The following is a 21,149-nucleotide window of genomic DNA, read 5'->3' on the forward strand; positions in this document are numbered from 1 at the left end:
GGAAAGGTGAAGACTGGGGAGATGACTGGGCCCTCCAAGGACAGAACAAGGACCAATGTGCTGTTACTACTGAGCCACCCATGTCAGCAGTGGGGATGGAACTGCTACTTCAGTGTCTCTTTATGGGACCTAGAAAGCTTGGAGGTATCAAGGTCCGAAGAGGAGTACGGAGGGTGTTCCAGGTCCTATAAGAATTGCTATGGGGTGGGGAGAAAAATGCAAGAATAAATGAATGGAAATCCCAAATCACTATAAATGTTCATTAAATTAATAAATTTAAAAAAACCAAACACAACTCTAACAGGGTAAAAGCTAAAAAAAAAAAAAAAGATTGCTATGATGTCCATTCAGTCGAAAGAACAGGTCTCAGTAGTACCCCAGCACAGTGGATACCTCCAACCAGCCCCTGCTGGTCACAAGAAGCTCAAGGAGAGCTGGCAGCATGCAACTTTACTTTTCTTTCCTCTACAGGGTCCTGAGGAGAAGGAGACCCTCTGCAGGCTTCAACAGTCTGCATCACCCATTCGTCTCCTACACTTGGTTACCAGGGCTCATAATGCCTCGTGGTCACAAGAGTAAGAATCCTGCCCGTTGGAAGCGCCGCCAGACTCAAGGGGAAACCCAGGCCCCTGAAGAGGCGAAGGCCGCTGCTGCAGAAGAGGAAACCCAATCTCCCTCATCTTCCCCTCTTTATAAGGCTTCTCCTCCTTGTGAGGATTCTCCACCTCCTGAGGATGCTCCACCTCCTGAGGATTCTCCACCTCCTGAGGATTCTCCACCTCGTGAGGCTTCTCCACCTCATGAGGCTTCTCCACCTCCTGAGGCTTCTCCACCTCGTGAGGCTTCTCCACCTCGTGAGGCTTCTCCACCTCGTGAGGCTTCTCCACCTCGTGAGGCTTCTCCACCTCGTGAGCATCCTCCTCCTCGTGGGGCTTCTCAGCGTCTCCCTGGTCTTTCCACTGAGCTGAATTCTCAGAGAGTCCCACCCATCCCCAAAATTGATATGTGTGTCTACTGCACAGAGGATGATGAGGGTGACCTGGGCAAATATGGTGGGGGTGCTAGTTCCTCAGGGGGCGCCGCAGGGGCCCCCCAGAAATATCCTCTCATCAAGAGGATGAGACTCCTGGTGCAGTTTCTGCTGCACAAGTATAAGATAAAAGAGCCATTGATCACCAAGGAAGAAATCATGAAGATCATCAACAAGAAGTACCAGGAGCGCTTTCCTGAGGTCCTGCAGAGAGTCTCTGAGCACATGGAGCTGGTCTTCGGCCTTGAGCTCAAGGAAGTCGACCCCAGCGTTCCAACCTACCTCCTGGCCAATGTGCTGGAGATCAGCCGGGAAGATTATCTCTTTGATAGTAAGACTTTCCCCAAGTATGGGATGCTGCTGCCTATCCTGGGCATGATCTACATGAATGGAAACCAGGTCAGTGAGGAGCAGCTCTGGCAATTCCTCAATCGAGTTGGGGTCTCTGATGGGAAGAGGTTAGGAAGAAAAAAAAAGTTCTATGCCTGAATGTGTGTGTGTTTTTCTTGATGTGCAAAAGTAAATAAATCATTGACGTAGATCTCTTGTTCACTTGGCTCTTCTTTGCCCAAATAGCAGTTGAGCACCTCCTCTTTGCAAGCATGCAGGTAATCATTGGGACCTTTCGTCAATTTCTTTCTTAGCTCCTAGCCTACCTGTTAGCAGATAATAGCTGCTGTGATCATGGAAGAGGCTGGGACGGTCTCTGAGACCTAAGGCAGTAGTGAAAGGGGAGAGGCCTTCAGGCTTCCCTTTCTCGGAAATCAAACTTTGAGGTCGTGAATTTTAAGTTTTAGGCATCAGAGATGGGAAAAGGGAGGAATCTGGGGTCAGATGGTGGCTATTTGGGATTCTGGGTACAAAGGCACCTTCAGGCACAACTTTTGAAAACACACTAAAGGTACACATAATTCATATACAATAGACACCTAAGGAGATGTTTATGTACCCTTTGGAATCCCTCAAGACCTTCCCTACTTGGGAAACCTATAGCTGTTTTTTGCCAACAGTGTGAAAAACCTTTACTCTCTCTTTTCACGGGAGGCCTTGCTGGACATTTCCCTGCATTGAGCCCTGGACCTGGCATTGAAATTTACATCATGGTTGCTGCTCTCTCTTCTTCTTCTTTCAAAGTTCCCACAAAGAGGATTTTGAAGGCCTTGTGATCCATTCTACACATCTTGGCACACTGGCCTTGCTAGCTTCGGTATGGCCTTGGGACCACACAGAATCTGGAAAGTTAGAGGACCAGCGTCTTTCATGATCAGAGTAGCTATTATGAGCTAACAGGTAGGCTAGTGGCTGAGAAAAGTAATTGCTTGTTAAAGGTCTCCAGTGATTACCTTCAAGCTAGTAAAGAGGAGACGCTCAATTACTGTTTGAGCAAAGAAGAGCCAAGTGAATAAGAGATTTAAATCAATGATTTATTTTCTTCTGCACATCAAGAAAAAGAGAAACATATTCAGGAATAAAAGGGGCTTTTTGGTTTGTTTTTTTGTTTTGTTTTCATTTGGATTTTACCAAATGAGTGACTGAAACCAAGAATTGAACACTTATTCTGTAGTCCCTTCACCATCTTCTTGTTGCTATTTCTTGATCATTGATTTTTGTGACATGTCCAAGGATTTTTGAGAATTTTGAGGAGGAATGTGGCATCAAGATTGGAAGAAGATTCATCAACAACCTGCATAATTCAGATGACACAACTCTGCTTGCTGAACTTGAAGAGGACCTGAAGTGCTTGCTGCAGGTCAAGGACAGTAGCCTTCAATCTGGATTAAAGCTCAACACCAAGAAAACAAAGATTCTCGCCACTGGGAAAATTGGTAGCATCATTATGGATGGTAAAGAGATTGAGATTATTAACTGTTTTACTTTGCTTGATTCCACAATCTTGGTACCAGCAGCCAGGGAATCAAGAGATGAATTGCATTGGGAAAGTCAACTCTCAGAGACCTCTCCAGAGTACTGAAGAGTAACGACACCAGGATAGAGACTAAGGTGCTCCTATATTCCAGGCCTTAGTCTTTGCCATTGCGTGCTATGCATCAGAGAGCTGGACAGTGACTAGGGATGACAGAAAGAGAATTGATGTGTTGGATCTGTGGTTCTCAGGAAGAGTTCAGAATATACCATGGACTGCTAGGAGAACAAACATGTTCATCCTGGAAAGGGTGAAACCGGGTTGCTCCTTGTAGGCAAGGATTCTAAAGCTTTGTCTGACATATTTTGGACATATTGCAAAAAGGGAACAGTCCTTGGGAAGGGACAGCACAAGAGAGGAAAACCTTCAATGAGATGAATCAGTTCCATGATTGGGGTAATAGGAGTAGATATGTCAGAAACAGTGAGGTTGGCACAGGACAGAACAGGGTTTAGGGCTCTTGTACAAAGGGTCACTATGAGTCACAGGTGACTCGATGGCACATAACAACAACAGTTAAAAGTATATATGCAAAACCAAAAGCCAATATTGTTGTCAGTGGAAAAAGTCTAAAAACATTTTCTTTGCTAGCAGGGACCTTAGACAAGGATGCCCACCACTGTAGCCACTGCTATTCAGTATTGTATTTGCTAGGACAATATGACATGAGAAGGGGGGGGGAAATCCCTTGATCGGCAAAGAGATGGTTAAAATGTCGTTCTAGGTAAATGATACGATAGTGTACCAAGGATGCAACATACAGAGCTAGTAGATCTATTTAGTAAAAGGAACAAGATACTAGATCAACAGGCAAAGATCAGTGGGATTCCTCTGCAGTGACAGAGAGAACTCAGAGAAGGAAACCAAGAATGTACTACCATTTATAATAGCCCACCACAAATTGAGATATTTGGGAGTGAACCTAACTAGAGATACAAAAGACCTTTTAAAAAAATCTACAGAACATTTTTGTGAGACACATGGACTATTTGATATTTTATTGATTTTAAGTTTTGATTGATTGGTTGACATAAGTTTAAGGGTAACAGGAAGGAAAGAATAAACAAAACAAAGATTGTCCGTAAGAAAAGAAAAAGAACACAAATAAACATTTCTCTGGTATTCTCTGCTTTCACAGGAGGCACTTCCTCTTTGGAGATGCCAGGAAGCTCCTCATCAAAGATAGGGTTCAGAAAAAGTGGATCAGGGAAAACAGTAGCCAGGGCATCATTGCCCCCAAGTTAGAAGCAACTAATAGCTCACCCTCCAGTGGGTTTTCAGAGGCCAGAAATGGCTCTCAAGGTGACTTCCCACCTTTCCCCACCCTGCAGCAGCTGGTGAATTCCCACTGCGGGTCTCTGGGTTGGCAGAGCAAGCCCCTCCACAGAGGCTGCCAGAGTTCCCTTGAGAACTTCTAGGAAATGACATTCAAAACTCACTGCCAACAAGTTAGCCCCATTCACAGCTGTCCCTTCCACACGTTTTCAGAGGTTATAAATCACAGGAGAGATAGGGAACTTTTTTCATAGAGTTGCTGGGGGATTTGAAACTCCTTAAAGGTGTTCGTGTTTGGGTCACCAGCAAAGCTCCCGAAAACTAAACCATGAGAGCTTCTTAGAAACAAAAAGAACCTAAAATCTCAAACTCCTTGCCACCCAGTAGGAACCAACACATATGGCGACTTTTTCTATTTTCCATACTAGCTTATTTACAAAACTCGAATACAAATTAGAACAAATTCTTTCAATTTCTCTCACCCCCCCTTCAAACTGTACAACTCAATGATTAATCCACCTCCCCCTGCACATCCACATCCTTCTGCTTCCAGCCTCTCCAACCCCTCCAGGATCCTTACACTCGTTCTACAATAATGGTTTGACCCAGCTATTCCACTACTTGGAATATACACTAAGAATATGACAACTGAGGCACAAACTGAGATTTGTACACCAATGTTCATATGAGCATTATGCATCATCTCAAGAACATTGAAACTGCCCAAATGTCCAACTGCAAACAAATGTCTTGAGAAATTATGGTTCAGTCACACAGTGGAATACTATGCAGCAGGCAGGAGCAATAACTATGTAAATTATTATCTAACTTGGGAATTATTGGAGACCATTATGCTGTGTGAATTCAGTCCCACAAGGATAAATATTGTATAAAATGGGGATTGTTTTAGACGCTGTAAATTACCAGGGAAGAGACTGTTTCTCTTTCTCCCATGCAGCTGCTGGGAAATCAGACCTGCGAGGAAGGTCTTCCTCCCGTGGATCGGTTGGTGGATTTGAACATGTGCCCTGGGTTTGCAGCACAACCCCAAATGGCTTAGGACACCAGAGCTCCTCAGAAATGGAGAAAAAGAGCAACGGTGTCTCTCTGGAGACTAAGATCTGCCTGATACAGGCCATGGTTTTTGCAATCACTTGTTATGCATCAGAGAGCTGGACAATGACTAGGGAGGACAGAAGGAGAATTGATGCCTTTGAGCTGTGGTGCTGGAGAAGAGTATTGAATGTACCATGGACTGCCAAGAAAACAAACAGATTCATCCTAGAGAGGGTTAAACCAGGCTACTCCTTGGAGGCAAGGATTCTGGGGCTTCGTCTGACATACTTTGGACATGTTGTAAGGAGAGACAGGTCTTTAGAGAGGGACATCATGCTGGGTAGAGTAGAGGGACAGCGCAGGAGGGGAAGACCCTCTATGAGGTGGATTGATTCAGTGACTGGGATAATCGGGATGGGTGTGTCAGAGGCAATGCGATTGGCACAGGATAGAGCAGGGTTTAGGGCTGTTGTACATAGGGTCGCGATGAGTCGCAAACAACTCGACGGCACATAACAACAACAACCACTGACAGAACCAAAACATACCTGACCTTCCAGTGAATTTTCAGAGGCTGGAAATCCCAAGGAAAGAGATCATCCACCTTTCTGCCAGAAACCATTGGTGGATTCAAATGTCCAGCCATGGATTAGTTGCACATCTGCATATAAACTTTGCCTCCACAGCTCCTTGTCCCGGGAAGAATAAGCATACATAAGACATAATCCTGCACCCAAAACAACACATCGAAGGAAAGACTTTAAGACAGGTGCCCTGAAACCAAGCCACTATGCTCTTAAGTGGCATTAAAACAAGTTTAGCTTTGTTAAACACACAGAATTGTGCTTTTCATGTGAAAGCATCCATAGAAAACAATTATACACCTACAACCAGGAGAAGATAAAATAGATGAATGGGACCTTCTAAGAATCAAATCCCTATGCACATCCAAAAACTTCTCCAACAGGATAAAAAGGGAAGCCACAGACTGGGAAAATGTATTTGGTAATGACATATCAGATAAGGCACTTATATCTAGAATTTATAAAATACTTGAGCACTACCACAAGATCAAGGTAAATAATCCAATTGAAAAATGGGCACAGGATATGAACAGGCACTTCACCAAAGAAGACATTCAGATGGCTAACAAGCACATGAAGAAATGTTCAAAATCCCTAGCTCTAAGAGAGATGCAAATCAAAACAACTATGAAATATCATCTCACCCCAGTCAGAATAGCAACATTTAACAGAACAGCAAGCAACAAATGCTGGCAAGGTTGTGGAGAGACTGGAACCCTTATTCACTGTTGGTGGGAGTGTAAAAATGGTGTAACCACTGTGGAAAGCGGTATGGCACTTTCTCAAAAAGTTGCAAATAGAGATACCATTTGACCCAGCAATTCCACTACTGGGAATACACCCTAAAGAAACCATAACCAACATCCAAGTAGATATATGCACACCCATGTTTATCCTGGCTTTGGTCACAATAGCAATGAGTTGGAAACACCCTAAGTGCCTATCAACAAAGGAATCTAAAGGGAAGCTGTGGTATATTCACACAATGGAATACTATGCTACACTGAAAACAAGGAACTGATGCAGTATTATTCAAAATGGGTGACCTTGGAGGACATTATGCAGAGTGAAGTATCTCAGTCACAAAAGAACAAATACTACATGTTGCCACTGTTGTAAAACAGGACTGGCCTCAGGGTTGGGGAGAGAATGAGAAAGATGGGTTTAGTAATGTATACTGCATTGAAACAGATAAGGGAGAAAACTGTTTAAAAGGGATCTGTGATTAGGTATTTTTGTCCTAACAGGAGTCCAGAGCAAAGGCTGCATAGTGGAGTGGATCTGGGGGGAGGGATTGTAAAATAATGAAAGAATTTTTCTTTCACTTTTCCAAGAAGGTAGTGTACTAGGGGGGAGGGTTTAGAGGGGAGAAAAGTGCAACAATGAATGAATGGAAATCCAAACTCTCTGTAAATTTTCATTGAAATTAATAATAATGAAAAAAAGAAAACAATCATACACCATCTTATTCAATGTGGGTATTTCCCTTCGATGTTAGTGGACAATATAGAAGTGTGAACCTACTCAGGCGTTCAGCTAAATAAAGATCCAACAATCCATTCCGGGGAGGATTCAATTCCTCCAAACACTGTGGGTGCAGTTCCACTTTGTGTGACGCCTGGGGCCACAATAACCTGCAATCACAGCAATCAGCCTCAAGACCACCCTCATTTCTTTGCGAGTAGTCTCAGACAAGGAGGGAACGTGTCCATGTAGGGTAATGACGTCAGTTCTACAGAGGGTGAAGTTTTATCTCAAAGAGAGGTGAGAAGGGATCCCAACGTTAGTGGCAGATTCAGCCTGAAACACAGTTTGCCCAAGAAGCCTCCTGAGCTTGTGGTTCAGCGTGTCATGCCCTGGGGGGGGGGGTGTGGAGACTTAAATTCTTTTCCCGAGTGTGGGACACACACCTCCAGAATCCAACAGGTGTCGGGGGTGGGGGTGGGGTATCATGAGTGGGCACTAAAGAATGACGAACTTCCAACCAATAGGCTCCATCCTGGCAGCGCGGGGAGGAGCCCCAGGAACTGTTAGCAGCCTCCCCCCACCCCCACAGCTTCCACCGGATGTGACGACAGCAGACGTTCAACCGCCCAATATCCCCGAAGGCGGGAAGACGCTCGTAGCTTCCAGAATCTCTGGTCGCTCTTCAGACGAGGACGCTCGACTCCAAGTCTGCTCAGCGCCCTGGTGAGGACCCTAAATGTGGACCTGAGGGACCACCCACTGCAAACAATGTGGGCTTAGCGTGGGACCTGCCCCACGGACAGGCTCAGATCTACTTGAGAGATATCAGCCTGTAAAGTCGGGGGGGTGGGGTGGGACGACCATGGGGTGAGGGTGGGTACAGCCCAGGAAGGCGGAGGGTGGGGAGACCCTGACCCTTATTAGAGAGCGGCGGACGACCCTCAGAACCAATGGGAGCCTTCATTACCTAAGATGACCCCTCAGTGCGATGCTCCGCTCTCAGCTCTGAATGCATCCAGAGAGGAACCCCCCAATATGCAGCACCCTCACTTTCCTCCACCCCCAGGGAGGTCTCAACATGAGGCCTGAACTTCCATTACTTCATTAAGGGGAGGTTGAGTCAAGAGAGGGGGAATGGGAAGACTTAGCACAGGGTCCCAGTCAGAAGGTGGGGGGAGGACTTGAAGGAACACATACGATACTAGGAACTGTGGGGGACTCGAAAATATTTCCACACTGTCCCAAACCCACCCCAACAGTTTAGTGCTAACAAACAAGTTCAGAAAACATGGCGCTGCAGCTTCCAACAGCGATATTGCAGGGGGCGTGGTCTGAGGATGGAGGGGCGTGGCTTCAGGGCTGCAAACCATAAGGTCCCACAATACTGCAGAGAAAGGGAGAAAAGTGTTTGAGATGGTGGAGACCATTCAGTGCAAAATGGGGAGGGCTAGAGTGTGCCTCCCCTTGTGGCCCTGGGATCATAGGACTGAAGGAGCAAGATGGGCTGCCTTTGAAATCCAGCTAGGTCAGCTACAGGTTAATCCCAACTTGATTTCATACAACACAAAGTGTGTTAGTGTGAACTATGGAATCTCAAAAACGTTGTCCCCTGCTTCCACAATCTTCAACACCTACCCTGACTGCCTGCTGATACCAACAATCTTCACAAAACACGTCTACTCTGACTCCCAACAGGGATTTCTCAGGAGGCAGACTCCTGGTCGAAGCGGTTTGGCCTCCAGTCTGCAATATTGGAGGTGACACAGCAGAGGGAGGAGACGTAGACCCTAACAAGAATCAAGGTTAGTGGAAGGGAGTGGAGAGCATTATTCTAAGTGAACTTATTCAGTCCCATAAGGACAAATATGGTATAAGACCATTATTGTGGAAGAGGGGTGACGATGAGCATGGATGGGGGGGTAGGGGGTGGTTAATCATAGGGTTATACAATTTCATGGGCAAAGAAAATAGGAAAGATTTAGTGTGAGTACAATGTATACGAACTTTCTAAGTAAACCAGTATCAAATAAACATTTTAATTTTAAAAGGGATAAGAAAAGAGGATAAAGCTTATAACAGATGCTGATGAGGTGGTTCCTCCCTGAAAAGGGGGGACACATAAAGGTCCAAACATACTTCTACATTTGGGGCAGTCAAAATTTGATGACAGAGCACATTCTTTCAGTGCCTGTTAGGGAGATGACTGACATGGTCAGAGGGGGCAGGAAAGGTGAAGGCTGGGGGAAAGGACTGGGTCTTCCAAGGACAGAACAAGCACCACTGTGCTGTTATTGCTGAGACACCTATGTCAGCACTGGGGACAGAGCTTCTCCTTCAGTGTCTCCTTGTGGGGCTCAGAAACCTTGGAGGTTTCAAGGTCACAAGAGCAACAGGGAGGGAGTTGCAGGTCCTACAAGGAAGAAGGCTCCACATTAATCCAGCAGAATGGATACTTCCCACCAACCCCTGCTGATCACAAGAAGCCCCAAGGAGAGTTGTCAGCATATAACTTTCCTCTTATTTCCTCCACAGGGCCCTGAGCAGAAGTAGACCCTTAAGCGGGTTTACATCACCTTTCTGTCTCCTGCACTTGGGTACCAGGGCTCATCATGCCTCGTTTTCAGAAGAGTAAGAATCGTGCCCGTGGGAAGCGCCGCCAGGCTCGAGGGCAACACCAGGCTCCTGAGAAGGCAAAGGCTGCTGTAGGAAAAGAGAAAGTCTTCTGTACCTCATCTGTCCTCCGTGTGAGGCTTTTCCTCTTCCTTGTGCGTCTCCTCTTTGTGGGGCTTCTTTTCCTCATGGGATTTCTCCTCCTCAGTAGGTTTCTCCACATTGTAATGCTCCCAAGCTCCTGAAGATTCTCCACATAGTGAGGATGCTCCTTCTTGTAAGGCTCCTCAGTGTCTCCCTGGTCGTTCCACTGAGCTGAGATCTCAGAGAGTCCCACCCATCCCCAATGTTGATGTGTGTGCCTATTGTACAGGGGCTGATGGGGGTAACCAGGGCCAATATGGTGGGGGTACAAGTTTCTCAAAGTTTTTGAAGGATATTTTGAAATAAATAGAATTTTTCTCTAAATGGGGATAATTTTTCTCTAAATGTTTGGTAGAATTGAGTTGTGAAGCCATCTGGTCTAGGCCTTTTTTTGTGGGGGAGTCTTTTTATGACATGCTCAGTTTTGTCTTTCATTATAAGTATGTTCAAGTGTTTTACATCTGACCGTGACAATCTAGGTAGGGCATGAGTTTCAAGGAATATGTTCATTTCTTCCAAGTTTTCCAATTTATCTGAATGAACCTTTTCATATATTCTCATATTATAGACTTAATTTCCTCTGATTTTGTTATAATGTCACCTCTATCATTCATTAATTGAGTTATTTGTATCTTACCTTATTTCCTTTTGTTAAGTTTGTCAATAGTTGGTCAATTTTATTGACCCTTTTGAAATGGAAAATGGTTCTCTGTTCATGGATGGGAAGACTAAACATGGTGAAAATGAGAATCCTATGAAAAATAATCAACATACACATTACAGATCCAAATACAAATGCCAATTTCATTTTCCAAAAGGAGATAAAAAGAGAAATTGTCAAGGAAGCACTGGTGGCCTAGTGGCAAGAAGCTGTAGGGCAATCCCAAAAGCATGGGGTTTAAATCTACCAGATGCTCTGCTGGTGGAGGAGGGGCAATCTCCTCCTGTTCCAGATGGATTCACTTTGATGGTACATAACAACTAAAACAACAACAAATAAAAACAAAAATCACAACAACAATAATAAAAAGAAATTTTTAAAGTTTTTTGGAGAGGAAAGCGACCCCAAATAAGCAAATCACTTCTGAAAAACAAAAATTAAGTAGGAGACATAGCACTCCCTGATATAAAAACTAACAACACAGCAGTAGTAAACAAAACAAAAACAGCATGGTATTGGTACAAAGACAGGTTGTTGTTGTTGTTGTTGATTGCCTTCGAGTCAAGGATGACTCAGCGACCCTATGAATAAAAGGCTTAAAGCCCCTCTACAACTATTGACATTTATCAAAGTTCATGGATTTTCCAGAGAGAGGCATGCTATTTAGGAAGTGGATGCCACTCCTGCTTCCAAATCTGTCATAGTATGTTATGTGCCAATGAGTTGCCTACAATGTATAGCGGTCCTGTGTACAGCAGCTCTGAACCCTTCCCTAATCTGAGCTAGTCTCACTAACTACAACACACCAATGCCCATTGCCCCAGTTACTTTATCAATCCATCTCGTCTGGGGTCTCCTCTCCTGCAATGGAAAATCTGAAGAGGATAAAAGTGATGAATGGGACCTACTAACAATTAAATCTTTGTGCTCATTAACTTTTTCCAACATGGTGAAAAGAAAACCTACTTATTGGGAACAAACATTTGGCAATAGCGTCTTAGACAAGGGAATCCTACAGGGCCTCAAGAAAAAGACTGATAACTCAATTACAAAATGGGTGAAAGACATGAAAAGACTTCACAGAGGAGGACATTCAGATGGCCAACAGACACATGAAATGCTCTAAATTACTGGCAATATTTTTTTAAAAATTATTTTAATGAACATTTACAGAGATTTTGGATTTCCATTCATTCATTGTTGCACTTTTCTCCCTGCACCCTCTTCCCCCCAGGTCACTCCTCTCTTTGAAAAACAAAACAAAAATTCCTTCATTGGTATACAATCCCCCCCCTCCCTCCCCCTCGTGCACTCCACTATGCAACCTTAATTTTGGACAATAAGGATACCATCTTACCCCAGTAGTAGTGGCAAAGTTTAGCAGGACATCAAGTAATAAATGTGGAAGAGGACATGGCAAGATAGGAACTCTCATACATTGTTAGTGGGATTATAAAATGGGACAAATACTCTGGAAAGTCATTTGGCATTTCTCCAAAAAGCTGAATATAGAAATTCCATATGACACAGCTATTATACTGCTTGAAATATACCCTGAGAAAATGAGAACTGAGGCACAAATGTAAACTTGTACAACAATGTTAACTGCAGCATTGTTCATCACAAGAACATAGAAACAGCTGAAATGTCCAACCACAATGGAATAGATTGAGAGATCATGGTACATTCACACAATGGAATAGTATACACTACACTAGAGAAATGATTCTGTAAATTACTATTTAGCATGGAGGAACTGGAGAGCATTATGTTGAGTGCCCTCAGTTTCTTAACAAATACTGTACAATATAACTATTTTAAAATGAGTGCAATGATCCAAAGGGGCGGGGAGCTTAATCATAGGGTCACATAATTTGAAATAATATACACACCCTATACCATTTAAAAACATAAAAATGGATCAAACACCTAATTATAAATCTTTAAAGAGAATGAAAGAAAAAATAGATAAAAACTTAGATGCCATAATGTAGAGTATAATTAATTGACATACAAACTATAACCAAAAGAATATAAAGGGCAGAAGAAAAATTAGATGCTCTGAAATCAAGAAAAATATTTTTATGTGCATCAATATTCTTCTTTAAAAGAGTAAAATGAGACCCTACATATTAGAAAAACATATTTGGTAACGTTTAATAAGAGATAAATATTTAAAGTGTATGGGAAATCATAAAACTAACTCCAAAAGTATATTGCATCAAAGAAGATAAAAAGTCAACAAAAAACCCTTGCAATCTTTAGTCATTAGAGAGATGCTTTTTACCCAAATAATAATTATGATTATTATTAAAAGAGGAGCAATGTTGCATAATCTGCAAAAGGCAAGATATTGATTCATCTTCTCTCAATAATAATGGACTAGGCCCTGCCTACAGGACTTCTGGGATTGTGGACATACCTGTTCAGATAGGGCTGAGAAAAATACTAATTTTAGAGTACCCTTAATAGAATTCATTTTCTCAAATGATTTGCTCATATTATGTATTCAATATATATGGAGAAAGGATACATTCTGAAAATTTTGTGTGTGTGATTTTTATACTATGTAGTGTTCCTTTGTTCTTTTTGGACAACTGCTTCTGGGTTTATGTATAAATTTCCCATGCGTACAATTAAATATTTGGAGATTCTTTAAAAAAAAGATGATTATTAGCCAAACAATAATAAGATATTATTTTACCCTAGCAATAGTAGCAATGTTCAACAATATAGAAAGCAACCAGTGCTGGAGAGTGTATGCAAAGATTGGAACTTATATATACTGTTCAGGGGACTGTGAAATGATGTAACCACGGTGGAAAAAATGCATGGTGCTTTCTTAAAATATTGGAAAGAGAAATACCATTTGTTCCAGGAATACTATTAAAGGGTACCTATTACAAAGAAGGACTAGTACATGAAAAGCTTTATGCACATCCACATTCACAGCAGCATTCTTTAGGATAGCAAAAAAAAAAAAAAAAAAAAAGGTGAACAGCTTAAGTGTCCATCAAGGAGATCATAGTAGAAGGTACTTGACAGAGTGGGAGAAAAATAAGAAAGCAAGCTTAAAATTATAAAATTAACTAGGCTTTCTGGTCTAATAGAGACTACAGCCCTTAGTCACCATGTATCCTGTAACTAAACTTACTCTGTGGTTCATCTTTCATCTGAACAACAGACTGACCTATAAAGGGCCGTGATAGAAGACCCGCGTTTGTGTCGAGAACTACTGGTGGATTTGAACCATCATTCTTATGCAGCTCCCTACAAACTATGCCTCCGGAGCTCCCTGGCCCAGAAGAGTACTTTCAAATAAGACACAGTCCTGTAGCCAATACTCCACACAAAAGGAAAGATTTCATTTAAAATGGGTACCCTGATGAGAACATTAGGCTCCTAAAAGGTGATAAAACAAGTTTTTCTTTGTTAACTACTCAGAATTGTGTGTTTCCTGTAAAAGCATCACTATAAAACAATGATAAACCATTTTATGCAAACAACATGGGTGCTTGCCCTCAAGTCTAGCAGACAATATGGACGTGTGAACCTACTCAGGCGTTAGGGTAAAGAAAGACCTGGCAATCCATTCTGGGAAAGATTCAATTCCTCCAAACACTATGGGTGCAGTTCCACTTTGTGTAATGCCTGGGGCCCCTCATTTTTTTCTTAGTCTCAGGCAAGGAGGGAATGTGTCTGTGTAGGGTAATGGCCTCAGTTCTACAGAGGGTGAAGTCTTCTCTGGAAAAGAGGTGAATATGGATCGCAACACTAGTGGCGGATTCATCCTGAAAAACACTTTGCCCAAGAAACCTCCCTAGCCTGTGGTTCTCTGTGACATACCCTAGAGGCGGGGCAGAGACTTAAATTCTTTTCCTAAGTGTGAGACACACATCTCTTTGGACAAGAACTCAGAATCCATGAGCTGTCAGGGTGGGGATCCTCAGTGGGCGCTAAAGAATGATCAACTTCCAACCAACAGGCTCCATCCGGGCAGCGCAGGGAGAAGCCCCATGAACCATTGGTAGCACCCCCCCCCCCAATAGCCATGACCGGATGTGATGCCTGGAGACTTTTATACCCAATATCCCCAAAGGCGGGAAGACGAATGTCTGCTTGCAGAATCTCTGGTAGCTCATCAGACGAGGAAGCTCAAATTCCAGACTACTCAGCGCCCTGGTGAGGACCCTAAATGTGGACCTGGTGGACCACCCACTCCAAACAGTGTAGGCTCAGTATGGGCCCTGCCCCGCCGCCAGGTTCAGATCCCTTGATCCTTATCTTCAAAACTATTTTTATGTAAATATTAATATTTAAGCAGTAGAAAGATGAGACAGTAGGCTTCCACAAAAATGTACAGGCTTGTATATGTTATGGGACTTTACTCGGCCCCAAAGGGTCATTACAAATAGCAATTGATACAAGGGCAACTGCTATTGTTTATACAGAGAAATGATCAACAATCTGCGCTATGTAGATAACACAACCCTGCTTGCTGAAACTGAGGAGGACCTGAAGCGCTTGCTGCAGAGGGTCAAGGACTGCAGCCTCCCATATGGATTGAGGCTCAATGTCAAGAAGACAAAGATTCTCACCATTGGGCCAATTGGCAGCATCAGGATGGATGGTGAAGAGATTGAGATTCTTCACGGCTTTAGTTTGCTTGGCTCCACAATCAACACTCTCGGCACCAGTAGCCAGGAAATTAAAAGATGTATTGCCATGGGAAAGTCTGCTGTTAGGGACTTCTCTAAAGTACTCAAGAGCAATGGTGTCTCCCTGGAGACTAAGGTGCGGCTGATACATGCCATGGTCTTTGCTATCACTTCTTATGCACCAGAGAGTTGGACAATGGCCAAGGAGGACAGAAGGAAAATTGATTCCTTTGAGCTGTTGTGCTGGAGAAGAGTATAGAGGGTACCATGGACTGCTAGGAAAACAAACAGATTCATACTGGAAAGGGTTAAACCGGGCAGTTCCTTGGAGGCAAGTATTCTGAGGCTTTATCTAACATACTCTGGACATGTTTTAAGAAGGGACCGGTCCTTGGAGAGGGACATGATGCTTGGTAGGGTGGAGGGACAGCGCAAGAGGGGAAGGCCCTCTATGAAGTGGACTGATTCAGTGACTGGGGTAATCAGGATGGGTGTGTCGGAGATAGTACGATTGGCACAGGACAGAGCAGAATTTAGGGCTGTTGTACATAGGGTCACTATGAGTCACAAGCGACTCGACGGCACATAACAACAACAACAGCAACATATAGAGAAGTTAAAATGAAACATTTGGTTTGATATTGAAAATATAATGTATAAAATGTTTTTTTAAAAGATAGAAAACTTCAGGATGACAGGTAAGAAAAAATAATTTAAAAAATTGTCAGTATGAAAAAAAAGCACAAACATTTTTCTGATATTTTCTGCCTTCAGTTAAGATTCACCTGACATGAGCAATCCCATACCTCTTTATCTTGTCTATCTAGAATTTCTGGCAGAACCATGTCGATGTACTATTCCAACCATTTTTCTAATAATCTTCAACAAAATATTACTCAGGTGCTATATTTAGGATGTATTTCCACATCCTATCTGATCATCTTTCTGGGAATATTTAAAAATATGTATCTCTTAGGATCACTGTATTATATAAAAGAGACTGTTTTAGCATGGTTGTTGATGTTAAATGTCATGAAGTCACCGACATCTCACAGCAACCCTAACGAGATGGCTGTGAACCCTGTGCTGTCTTGTGACATCATTAGCATCCCAGCTTTACAAGAGTCCATTGTTACAGCTATTTTGTCAATCCTTCTACTTGTGGATCTCCACTTACTTCACCAAACTTCTACTTTCCTGACCATTTTATCCTTTTCCAAAGTCCAGCCCCTCCTAACATCATGTCTCAAGTCAATCTCCTTTAAATATTGAAGTGTAGATTGAACAGACAACCAACTAACCGAGGGAGGAAGCACACCTCACAGAAAACTGAAGCTGGGACATCATTGCCCTCACGTTGGAACCAACTAATACCTGGCCATCCAGTGGGTTTTCAGGGGCTAGAAATGGCTCGGGATGTGACTGGCCACCTTTCCCCAACAGAGCAGCTGGTGAAATCCAGCGACAGGTCTTCGGGTTGGCAGAGCAACTCCCTACACAGAAACTGCCAGAATTCCCTTGAGACCTCCTAGGAACCAACATGGATAATTCTTGGAAAACCAAGACTGGTGGAACCCCTGACAGTATAGCCCTTAGTCATCCTTGTATCTTGGAACGAATCTTACACATGTGGTTCAATGTTCATCCAAAAAGCAGGCCTATAAGGGGAACAGTAACACTAGGGAGATACTAATAAGAACAATCAAACATACAAGGGCATCATTTTCTCAGGAATAAAGCTCAGAACCAGGAAGAAGAGGGGAAAGTGTCCTTTCAACGTATTATAATCAGTGTCACAAAACAAAAGGTGTATGAATGGTTGTGTGGAAAACGAATTTGATCAGATGAAAATTCAAAAAGAGTAATTGCTCAGACTGTCTAAAAATTATATACAAGCAGCCAAATTTGCTTATTTGACCCACAGGGAGCTTTCAAATGCAAGCAGTATGGTATCAATGCCTAGATGTAGGCCAGTTTGAGGCCTTCAGAAAATTCTAATCTTAAGTGCAAGGTGATTTTGTTGTTGTTCAATGCCATAGAGTTGTAGACAACCCATAGCAACCCTATGAACTAAAGTCTTGAACACAAAACTCACCTTTTCTCCAAGTTCATAGAGAATTCTGGAGGCAAGGCCCTCCTGCTTCCAAGCCTGCATCCAAGCATAGTAGATCAACAATTTGTCTGCTAACCAAAAGTTGGGTGGTTTGAAAGATAAGGCAGTGTGCTTTTCTTAAAATGTTATACCCTTATAAGGCTCTACTCTATCCCACAGGGGTGCTTTGAGTCAGAACTGACTTAATGGTGGTGGGTTTGTTTTGGTGGGCGGTTAGGTGGGGCTGTGGGAGTGGTGGACAAAGGCCAGGTTGCTAGTTGTGTGTCATATTTACTGAGTGCAACTTTAACAGACATACCACAAGTACTTGCCTTTTACAAATAGAAATTAATTTTCTGACCACTTAGGAGGCTGGAAGTCCGTACATGGGATACCAACTCTAGGGAAAGGCTTTCTCTTTGAGGGTTCCTAGGGATTCTTTCTATGTGTACTTCCCTGTCTTTGGAGTTCCTGAGTTTGTAGTCTATGCTGCTTTGGTTCTCTACAAATAATGTCACTCTCACCCAGGGGTCTAAATGGATCTCTTACACCTCAAAAGTCACTGGTTTAAAATATAACCTACACAGATAGGGATTATTAGCATAGTAATGAATACCCTACTCCCACATGAGATTACATTCATGGCACCTCTTTTTTTTTAAATTATACTCATTTATTAACATTGTACAAATACTTTTATTTCAAGAACAAATTATTCCAATTTCCCTCACCTGCCCCATCAAATTGTACAACTCTATGATTAATCTGTCCATCACCCTCCATATCCTCATCCCTATGCGTCTACCCTCCACCCCCGCTTGAATCCTTTTATACTCATTCTACAGTAATAGTTTGACACAATATTTGTCCTTCTGCAACTGAGTTAGTTCACTTAGCATAATGCTCTCCAGTCCCTCCTGAGTTAGGTAGTAATTTCCAAAATTATTATTCCTGCGTGCTGCGCAGTATTCTATTGTGTGAATGTACCATAATTGCTCAATCCATTCGTTTGATAACACAGTGTCTCAGTACTGAGATCAAAAAAAGCTACAGGAGGGAGCTCTGGTGGTCTAATGCCAAGAAGCTGCAATGCAATCCGAGAGATACTTGGTTTGAATCCACAGGATGATCAGCTGGAAAAGGCGGGGCAATCTGATTTGATAGTACACACATAAAAAAAAAAAAAATTTTTAAAAAGCAACGGAGACTGCCAGTTACCCTGAGATTCTGAATAAACAAGAGATATCCTCACTAAGACATATTAAACTGATATCTCTACTCTTTAGCACTATGGGGAAGTCTCAATTCTTACCAGGTTTTCCCCAATGCAAAACAGCTTTTGATTTCTTGACTACTGCTACCATTTGTGTTGATTGTGGACTAACGTAAATTGAAATTGATGGCAAATGCAATCATTTCAGCATCTATCATGATGTTACCTACTAGTACAGTGCAAAGGATTTTTGTTTTCTTCTTGTGGTAGTGTGATCCTTATTGAAGGCTGTAGAATTTGCTCTTCTACAGTATGTGTTTCAAGTCTTTTTCATGTTCTACAAGCAAGGTTGTGTCATCTGCATAACATGAGTTGATAATGAGTTGTCCTCCAATCCTAGGTTCATAGTCATCTTTTTTTAAAAAATTTTATTATTTTTGTGTGTGTACAATCAAAACAGATCTGATTGGTACAGGAGGTGATAGCCCTCCTTCTCCATCAGATAATCTGGTGAATTTGAACCACATACCTCTGGAATTGCAATGCACAGTCTTCTTTATAAAAACCAGCTCCTGAAATTATGTTCACAGCACAGAGATTGCAATAGTGGGAGTGGGGGCGAGAAAACAATTCTGATGTGCGCCTTTCCCAATTTTCAACCATGCAGTGTTCCCTTGTTCTGATAGTCTAGACAGAGGTTTCGCATTCTGGGATTCTCTTTCTTCCTAGTGTTAGGCATAATTTGTTATGATCCATCAGACAGTCAAGTACCTATGTATAAACAAGATAGCAGAAGAAAACATTTTTTTTTGCATTCTCTGCTTTTTCTTAAGATTTACCTGACATGAGCAATGATGTCACCCTCTCCATGGTCTCTTCTGAATCTACCAGGATTTTCTGGTAGTTCCCTGTCAATGCACTGTTCCAATCATTTTCCTAATAATCTTCAGCCAAATTTTACACACATGTTACATTAATAATGTGTTTTTACATTATGTTGTATCTTCTTTTTCGGGAATGGGAAATATACATGGAATTTAGGATTATTCTGTTATGTTAAGAAGGAAGCTTTACTACAGTTGTTGTTGACTCCTTGCTTTGAATTATGGTGTTGAAGAGTGTTGAATATCCCATGGACTGCCAAAATAACAGACATGACTGTCTTGAAGAAAATGCAAGCAGCATGTTCCTTTGATCGACGATGATATGCCTTGGGTCTTACATACAGGTAGCATATTGCCAGCAGGGAAAAGTTTGTGGAAAAAGATTTCATGCAGGAAAGACACTAAAAGAGGTGGATTCACACAGTGACTGAAACAATGGGTTGAGCATGGTGGTGATGGAGCAGGATACAACAATGTTCAAGGGCAAGACTGTTGTTCACTGGGACCCTTGACAGTATCTAACAACAACAACAATATGGCATTACTAAAGTATGAAGAGTCAGGATCAACTTCAGGAGAATGGATATGGCTCATTATGTGGTGAAAAAGTAATTCCAATTCAGAAGTATTGATTATCTTTTCTCCACTTTTCTATTCACTCTTTTTCTGTTCCATTCTCTTCCACATCCCTCTACATTTCTTCCCTTTTCCTATGCAAAAAGAATGAAAAGAAAAAAGAAACCCCAACAATCCAACAACCACAAAAACATGAAAAATGACACACCTCAGACTCCTGGCTAACCTAAATGTTACAGGCCTGAACAGTTCTAAGCCATCTAAGAAAGAACTACTTGTCTGCAACAACAGAGAAGAAAAGAAACCAAAGACTCAAAGAGGGAACTGGTTTCCAGGGACAACTTTGGCCTCATTGATGCTAAATCAAGAAGATCTTGATAGTGCCTCTCTACCACTTATCACTGTTCTAAGCAGGCAGAGGCCAGGACAGAATGGAACATTGTGGTACAAAATTTATACTGCTCTCATTGTTGTTCTGTGCTGTTGAGTCACTTGCAAATCATAGCGAATGTATGTACAAAAGCCCTAAACCCTGCACTCTCCTGTGTCAACCTTATTGCCTCCTCCATTACAGCAGTCACAGAATCAATCCATTTTATTGAGGCTCTTCCTCTCCTGCACTGTCCCTCCATCCACCCAAGCATGACATCCCTCTCCAAGGATCCTCCTTGCAACATGTCCAAAGTATGTCAGACGAAGTTTCAGAATCCTGGTTTCACCATCAAACCTGTGTTGTCCTAGCAGTCCATCGTATATTCAATACTCTTCTTCAGCACTGTAAACATTTATTGGACCAAGAGAGACTAGATGAATCCCCAGGAAGAATACCCTAAGAAGCTTGAAACAATTTCAATTAAAACAAACTCTGGGAGATAAGCTTTGTTGTTGTTGTTGTTATGTGCCGTCGAGTCGTTTCCGACTCATAGCGACCCTATGCACAACAGCCCTAAACCCTGCTCTATCCTGCGCCAACCG

The 21,149-nt window shown here is 42.4% G+C and overlaps 1 protein-coding gene across 1 annotated transcript; it reads left to right on the top strand.

Moving 5' to 3' along the window:
• The first annotated feature begins 556 nt into the window (after positions 1-556).
• LOC102857914 (melanoma-associated antigen B6-like) lies at positions 557-8,063 on the top strand. The gene is made up of 3 exons (XM_006885088.1): positions 557-1,488; positions 4,093-4,316; positions 7,861-8,063. Exons 1-3 carry the CDS (start codon positions 557-559, stop codon positions 8,061-8,063), a joined length of 1,359 nt encoding a protein of 452 aa, XP_006885150.1.
• Positions 8,064-21,149: the final 13,086 nt, after the last annotated feature.

Source organism: Elephantulus edwardii, unplaced genomic scaffold (genome assembly GCF_000299155.1).
Source record: "Elephantulus edwardii isolate Elephantulus edwardi_28Jun2011 unplaced genomic scaffold, EleEdw1.0 scaffold00040, whole genome shotgun sequence".
Taxonomy (NCBI): Eukaryota; Metazoa; Chordata; class Mammalia; order Macroscelidea; family Macroscelididae; genus Elephantulus; species Elephantulus edwardii.

What these genes read in the sequence shown, in the direction of transcription:
- LOC102857914 (XM_006885088.1), top strand. Translation starts at nt 557, where the DNA reads ATGCCTCGTGGTCACAAGAGTAAGAATCCTGCCCGTTGGAAGCGCCGC. An exon ending in GGGGTCTCTGATGGGAAGAG is followed by an intron (nt 1,489 to 4,092) that starts GTTAGGAAGAAA and finishes CTGCTTTCACAG; the next exon opens with GAGGCACTTCCTCTTTGGAG. An exon ending in TTCCCACTGCGGGTCTCTGG is followed by an intron (nt 4,317 to 7,860) that starts GTTGGCAGAGCA and finishes TCCAACCAATAG; the next exon opens with GCTCCATCCTGGCAGCGCGG.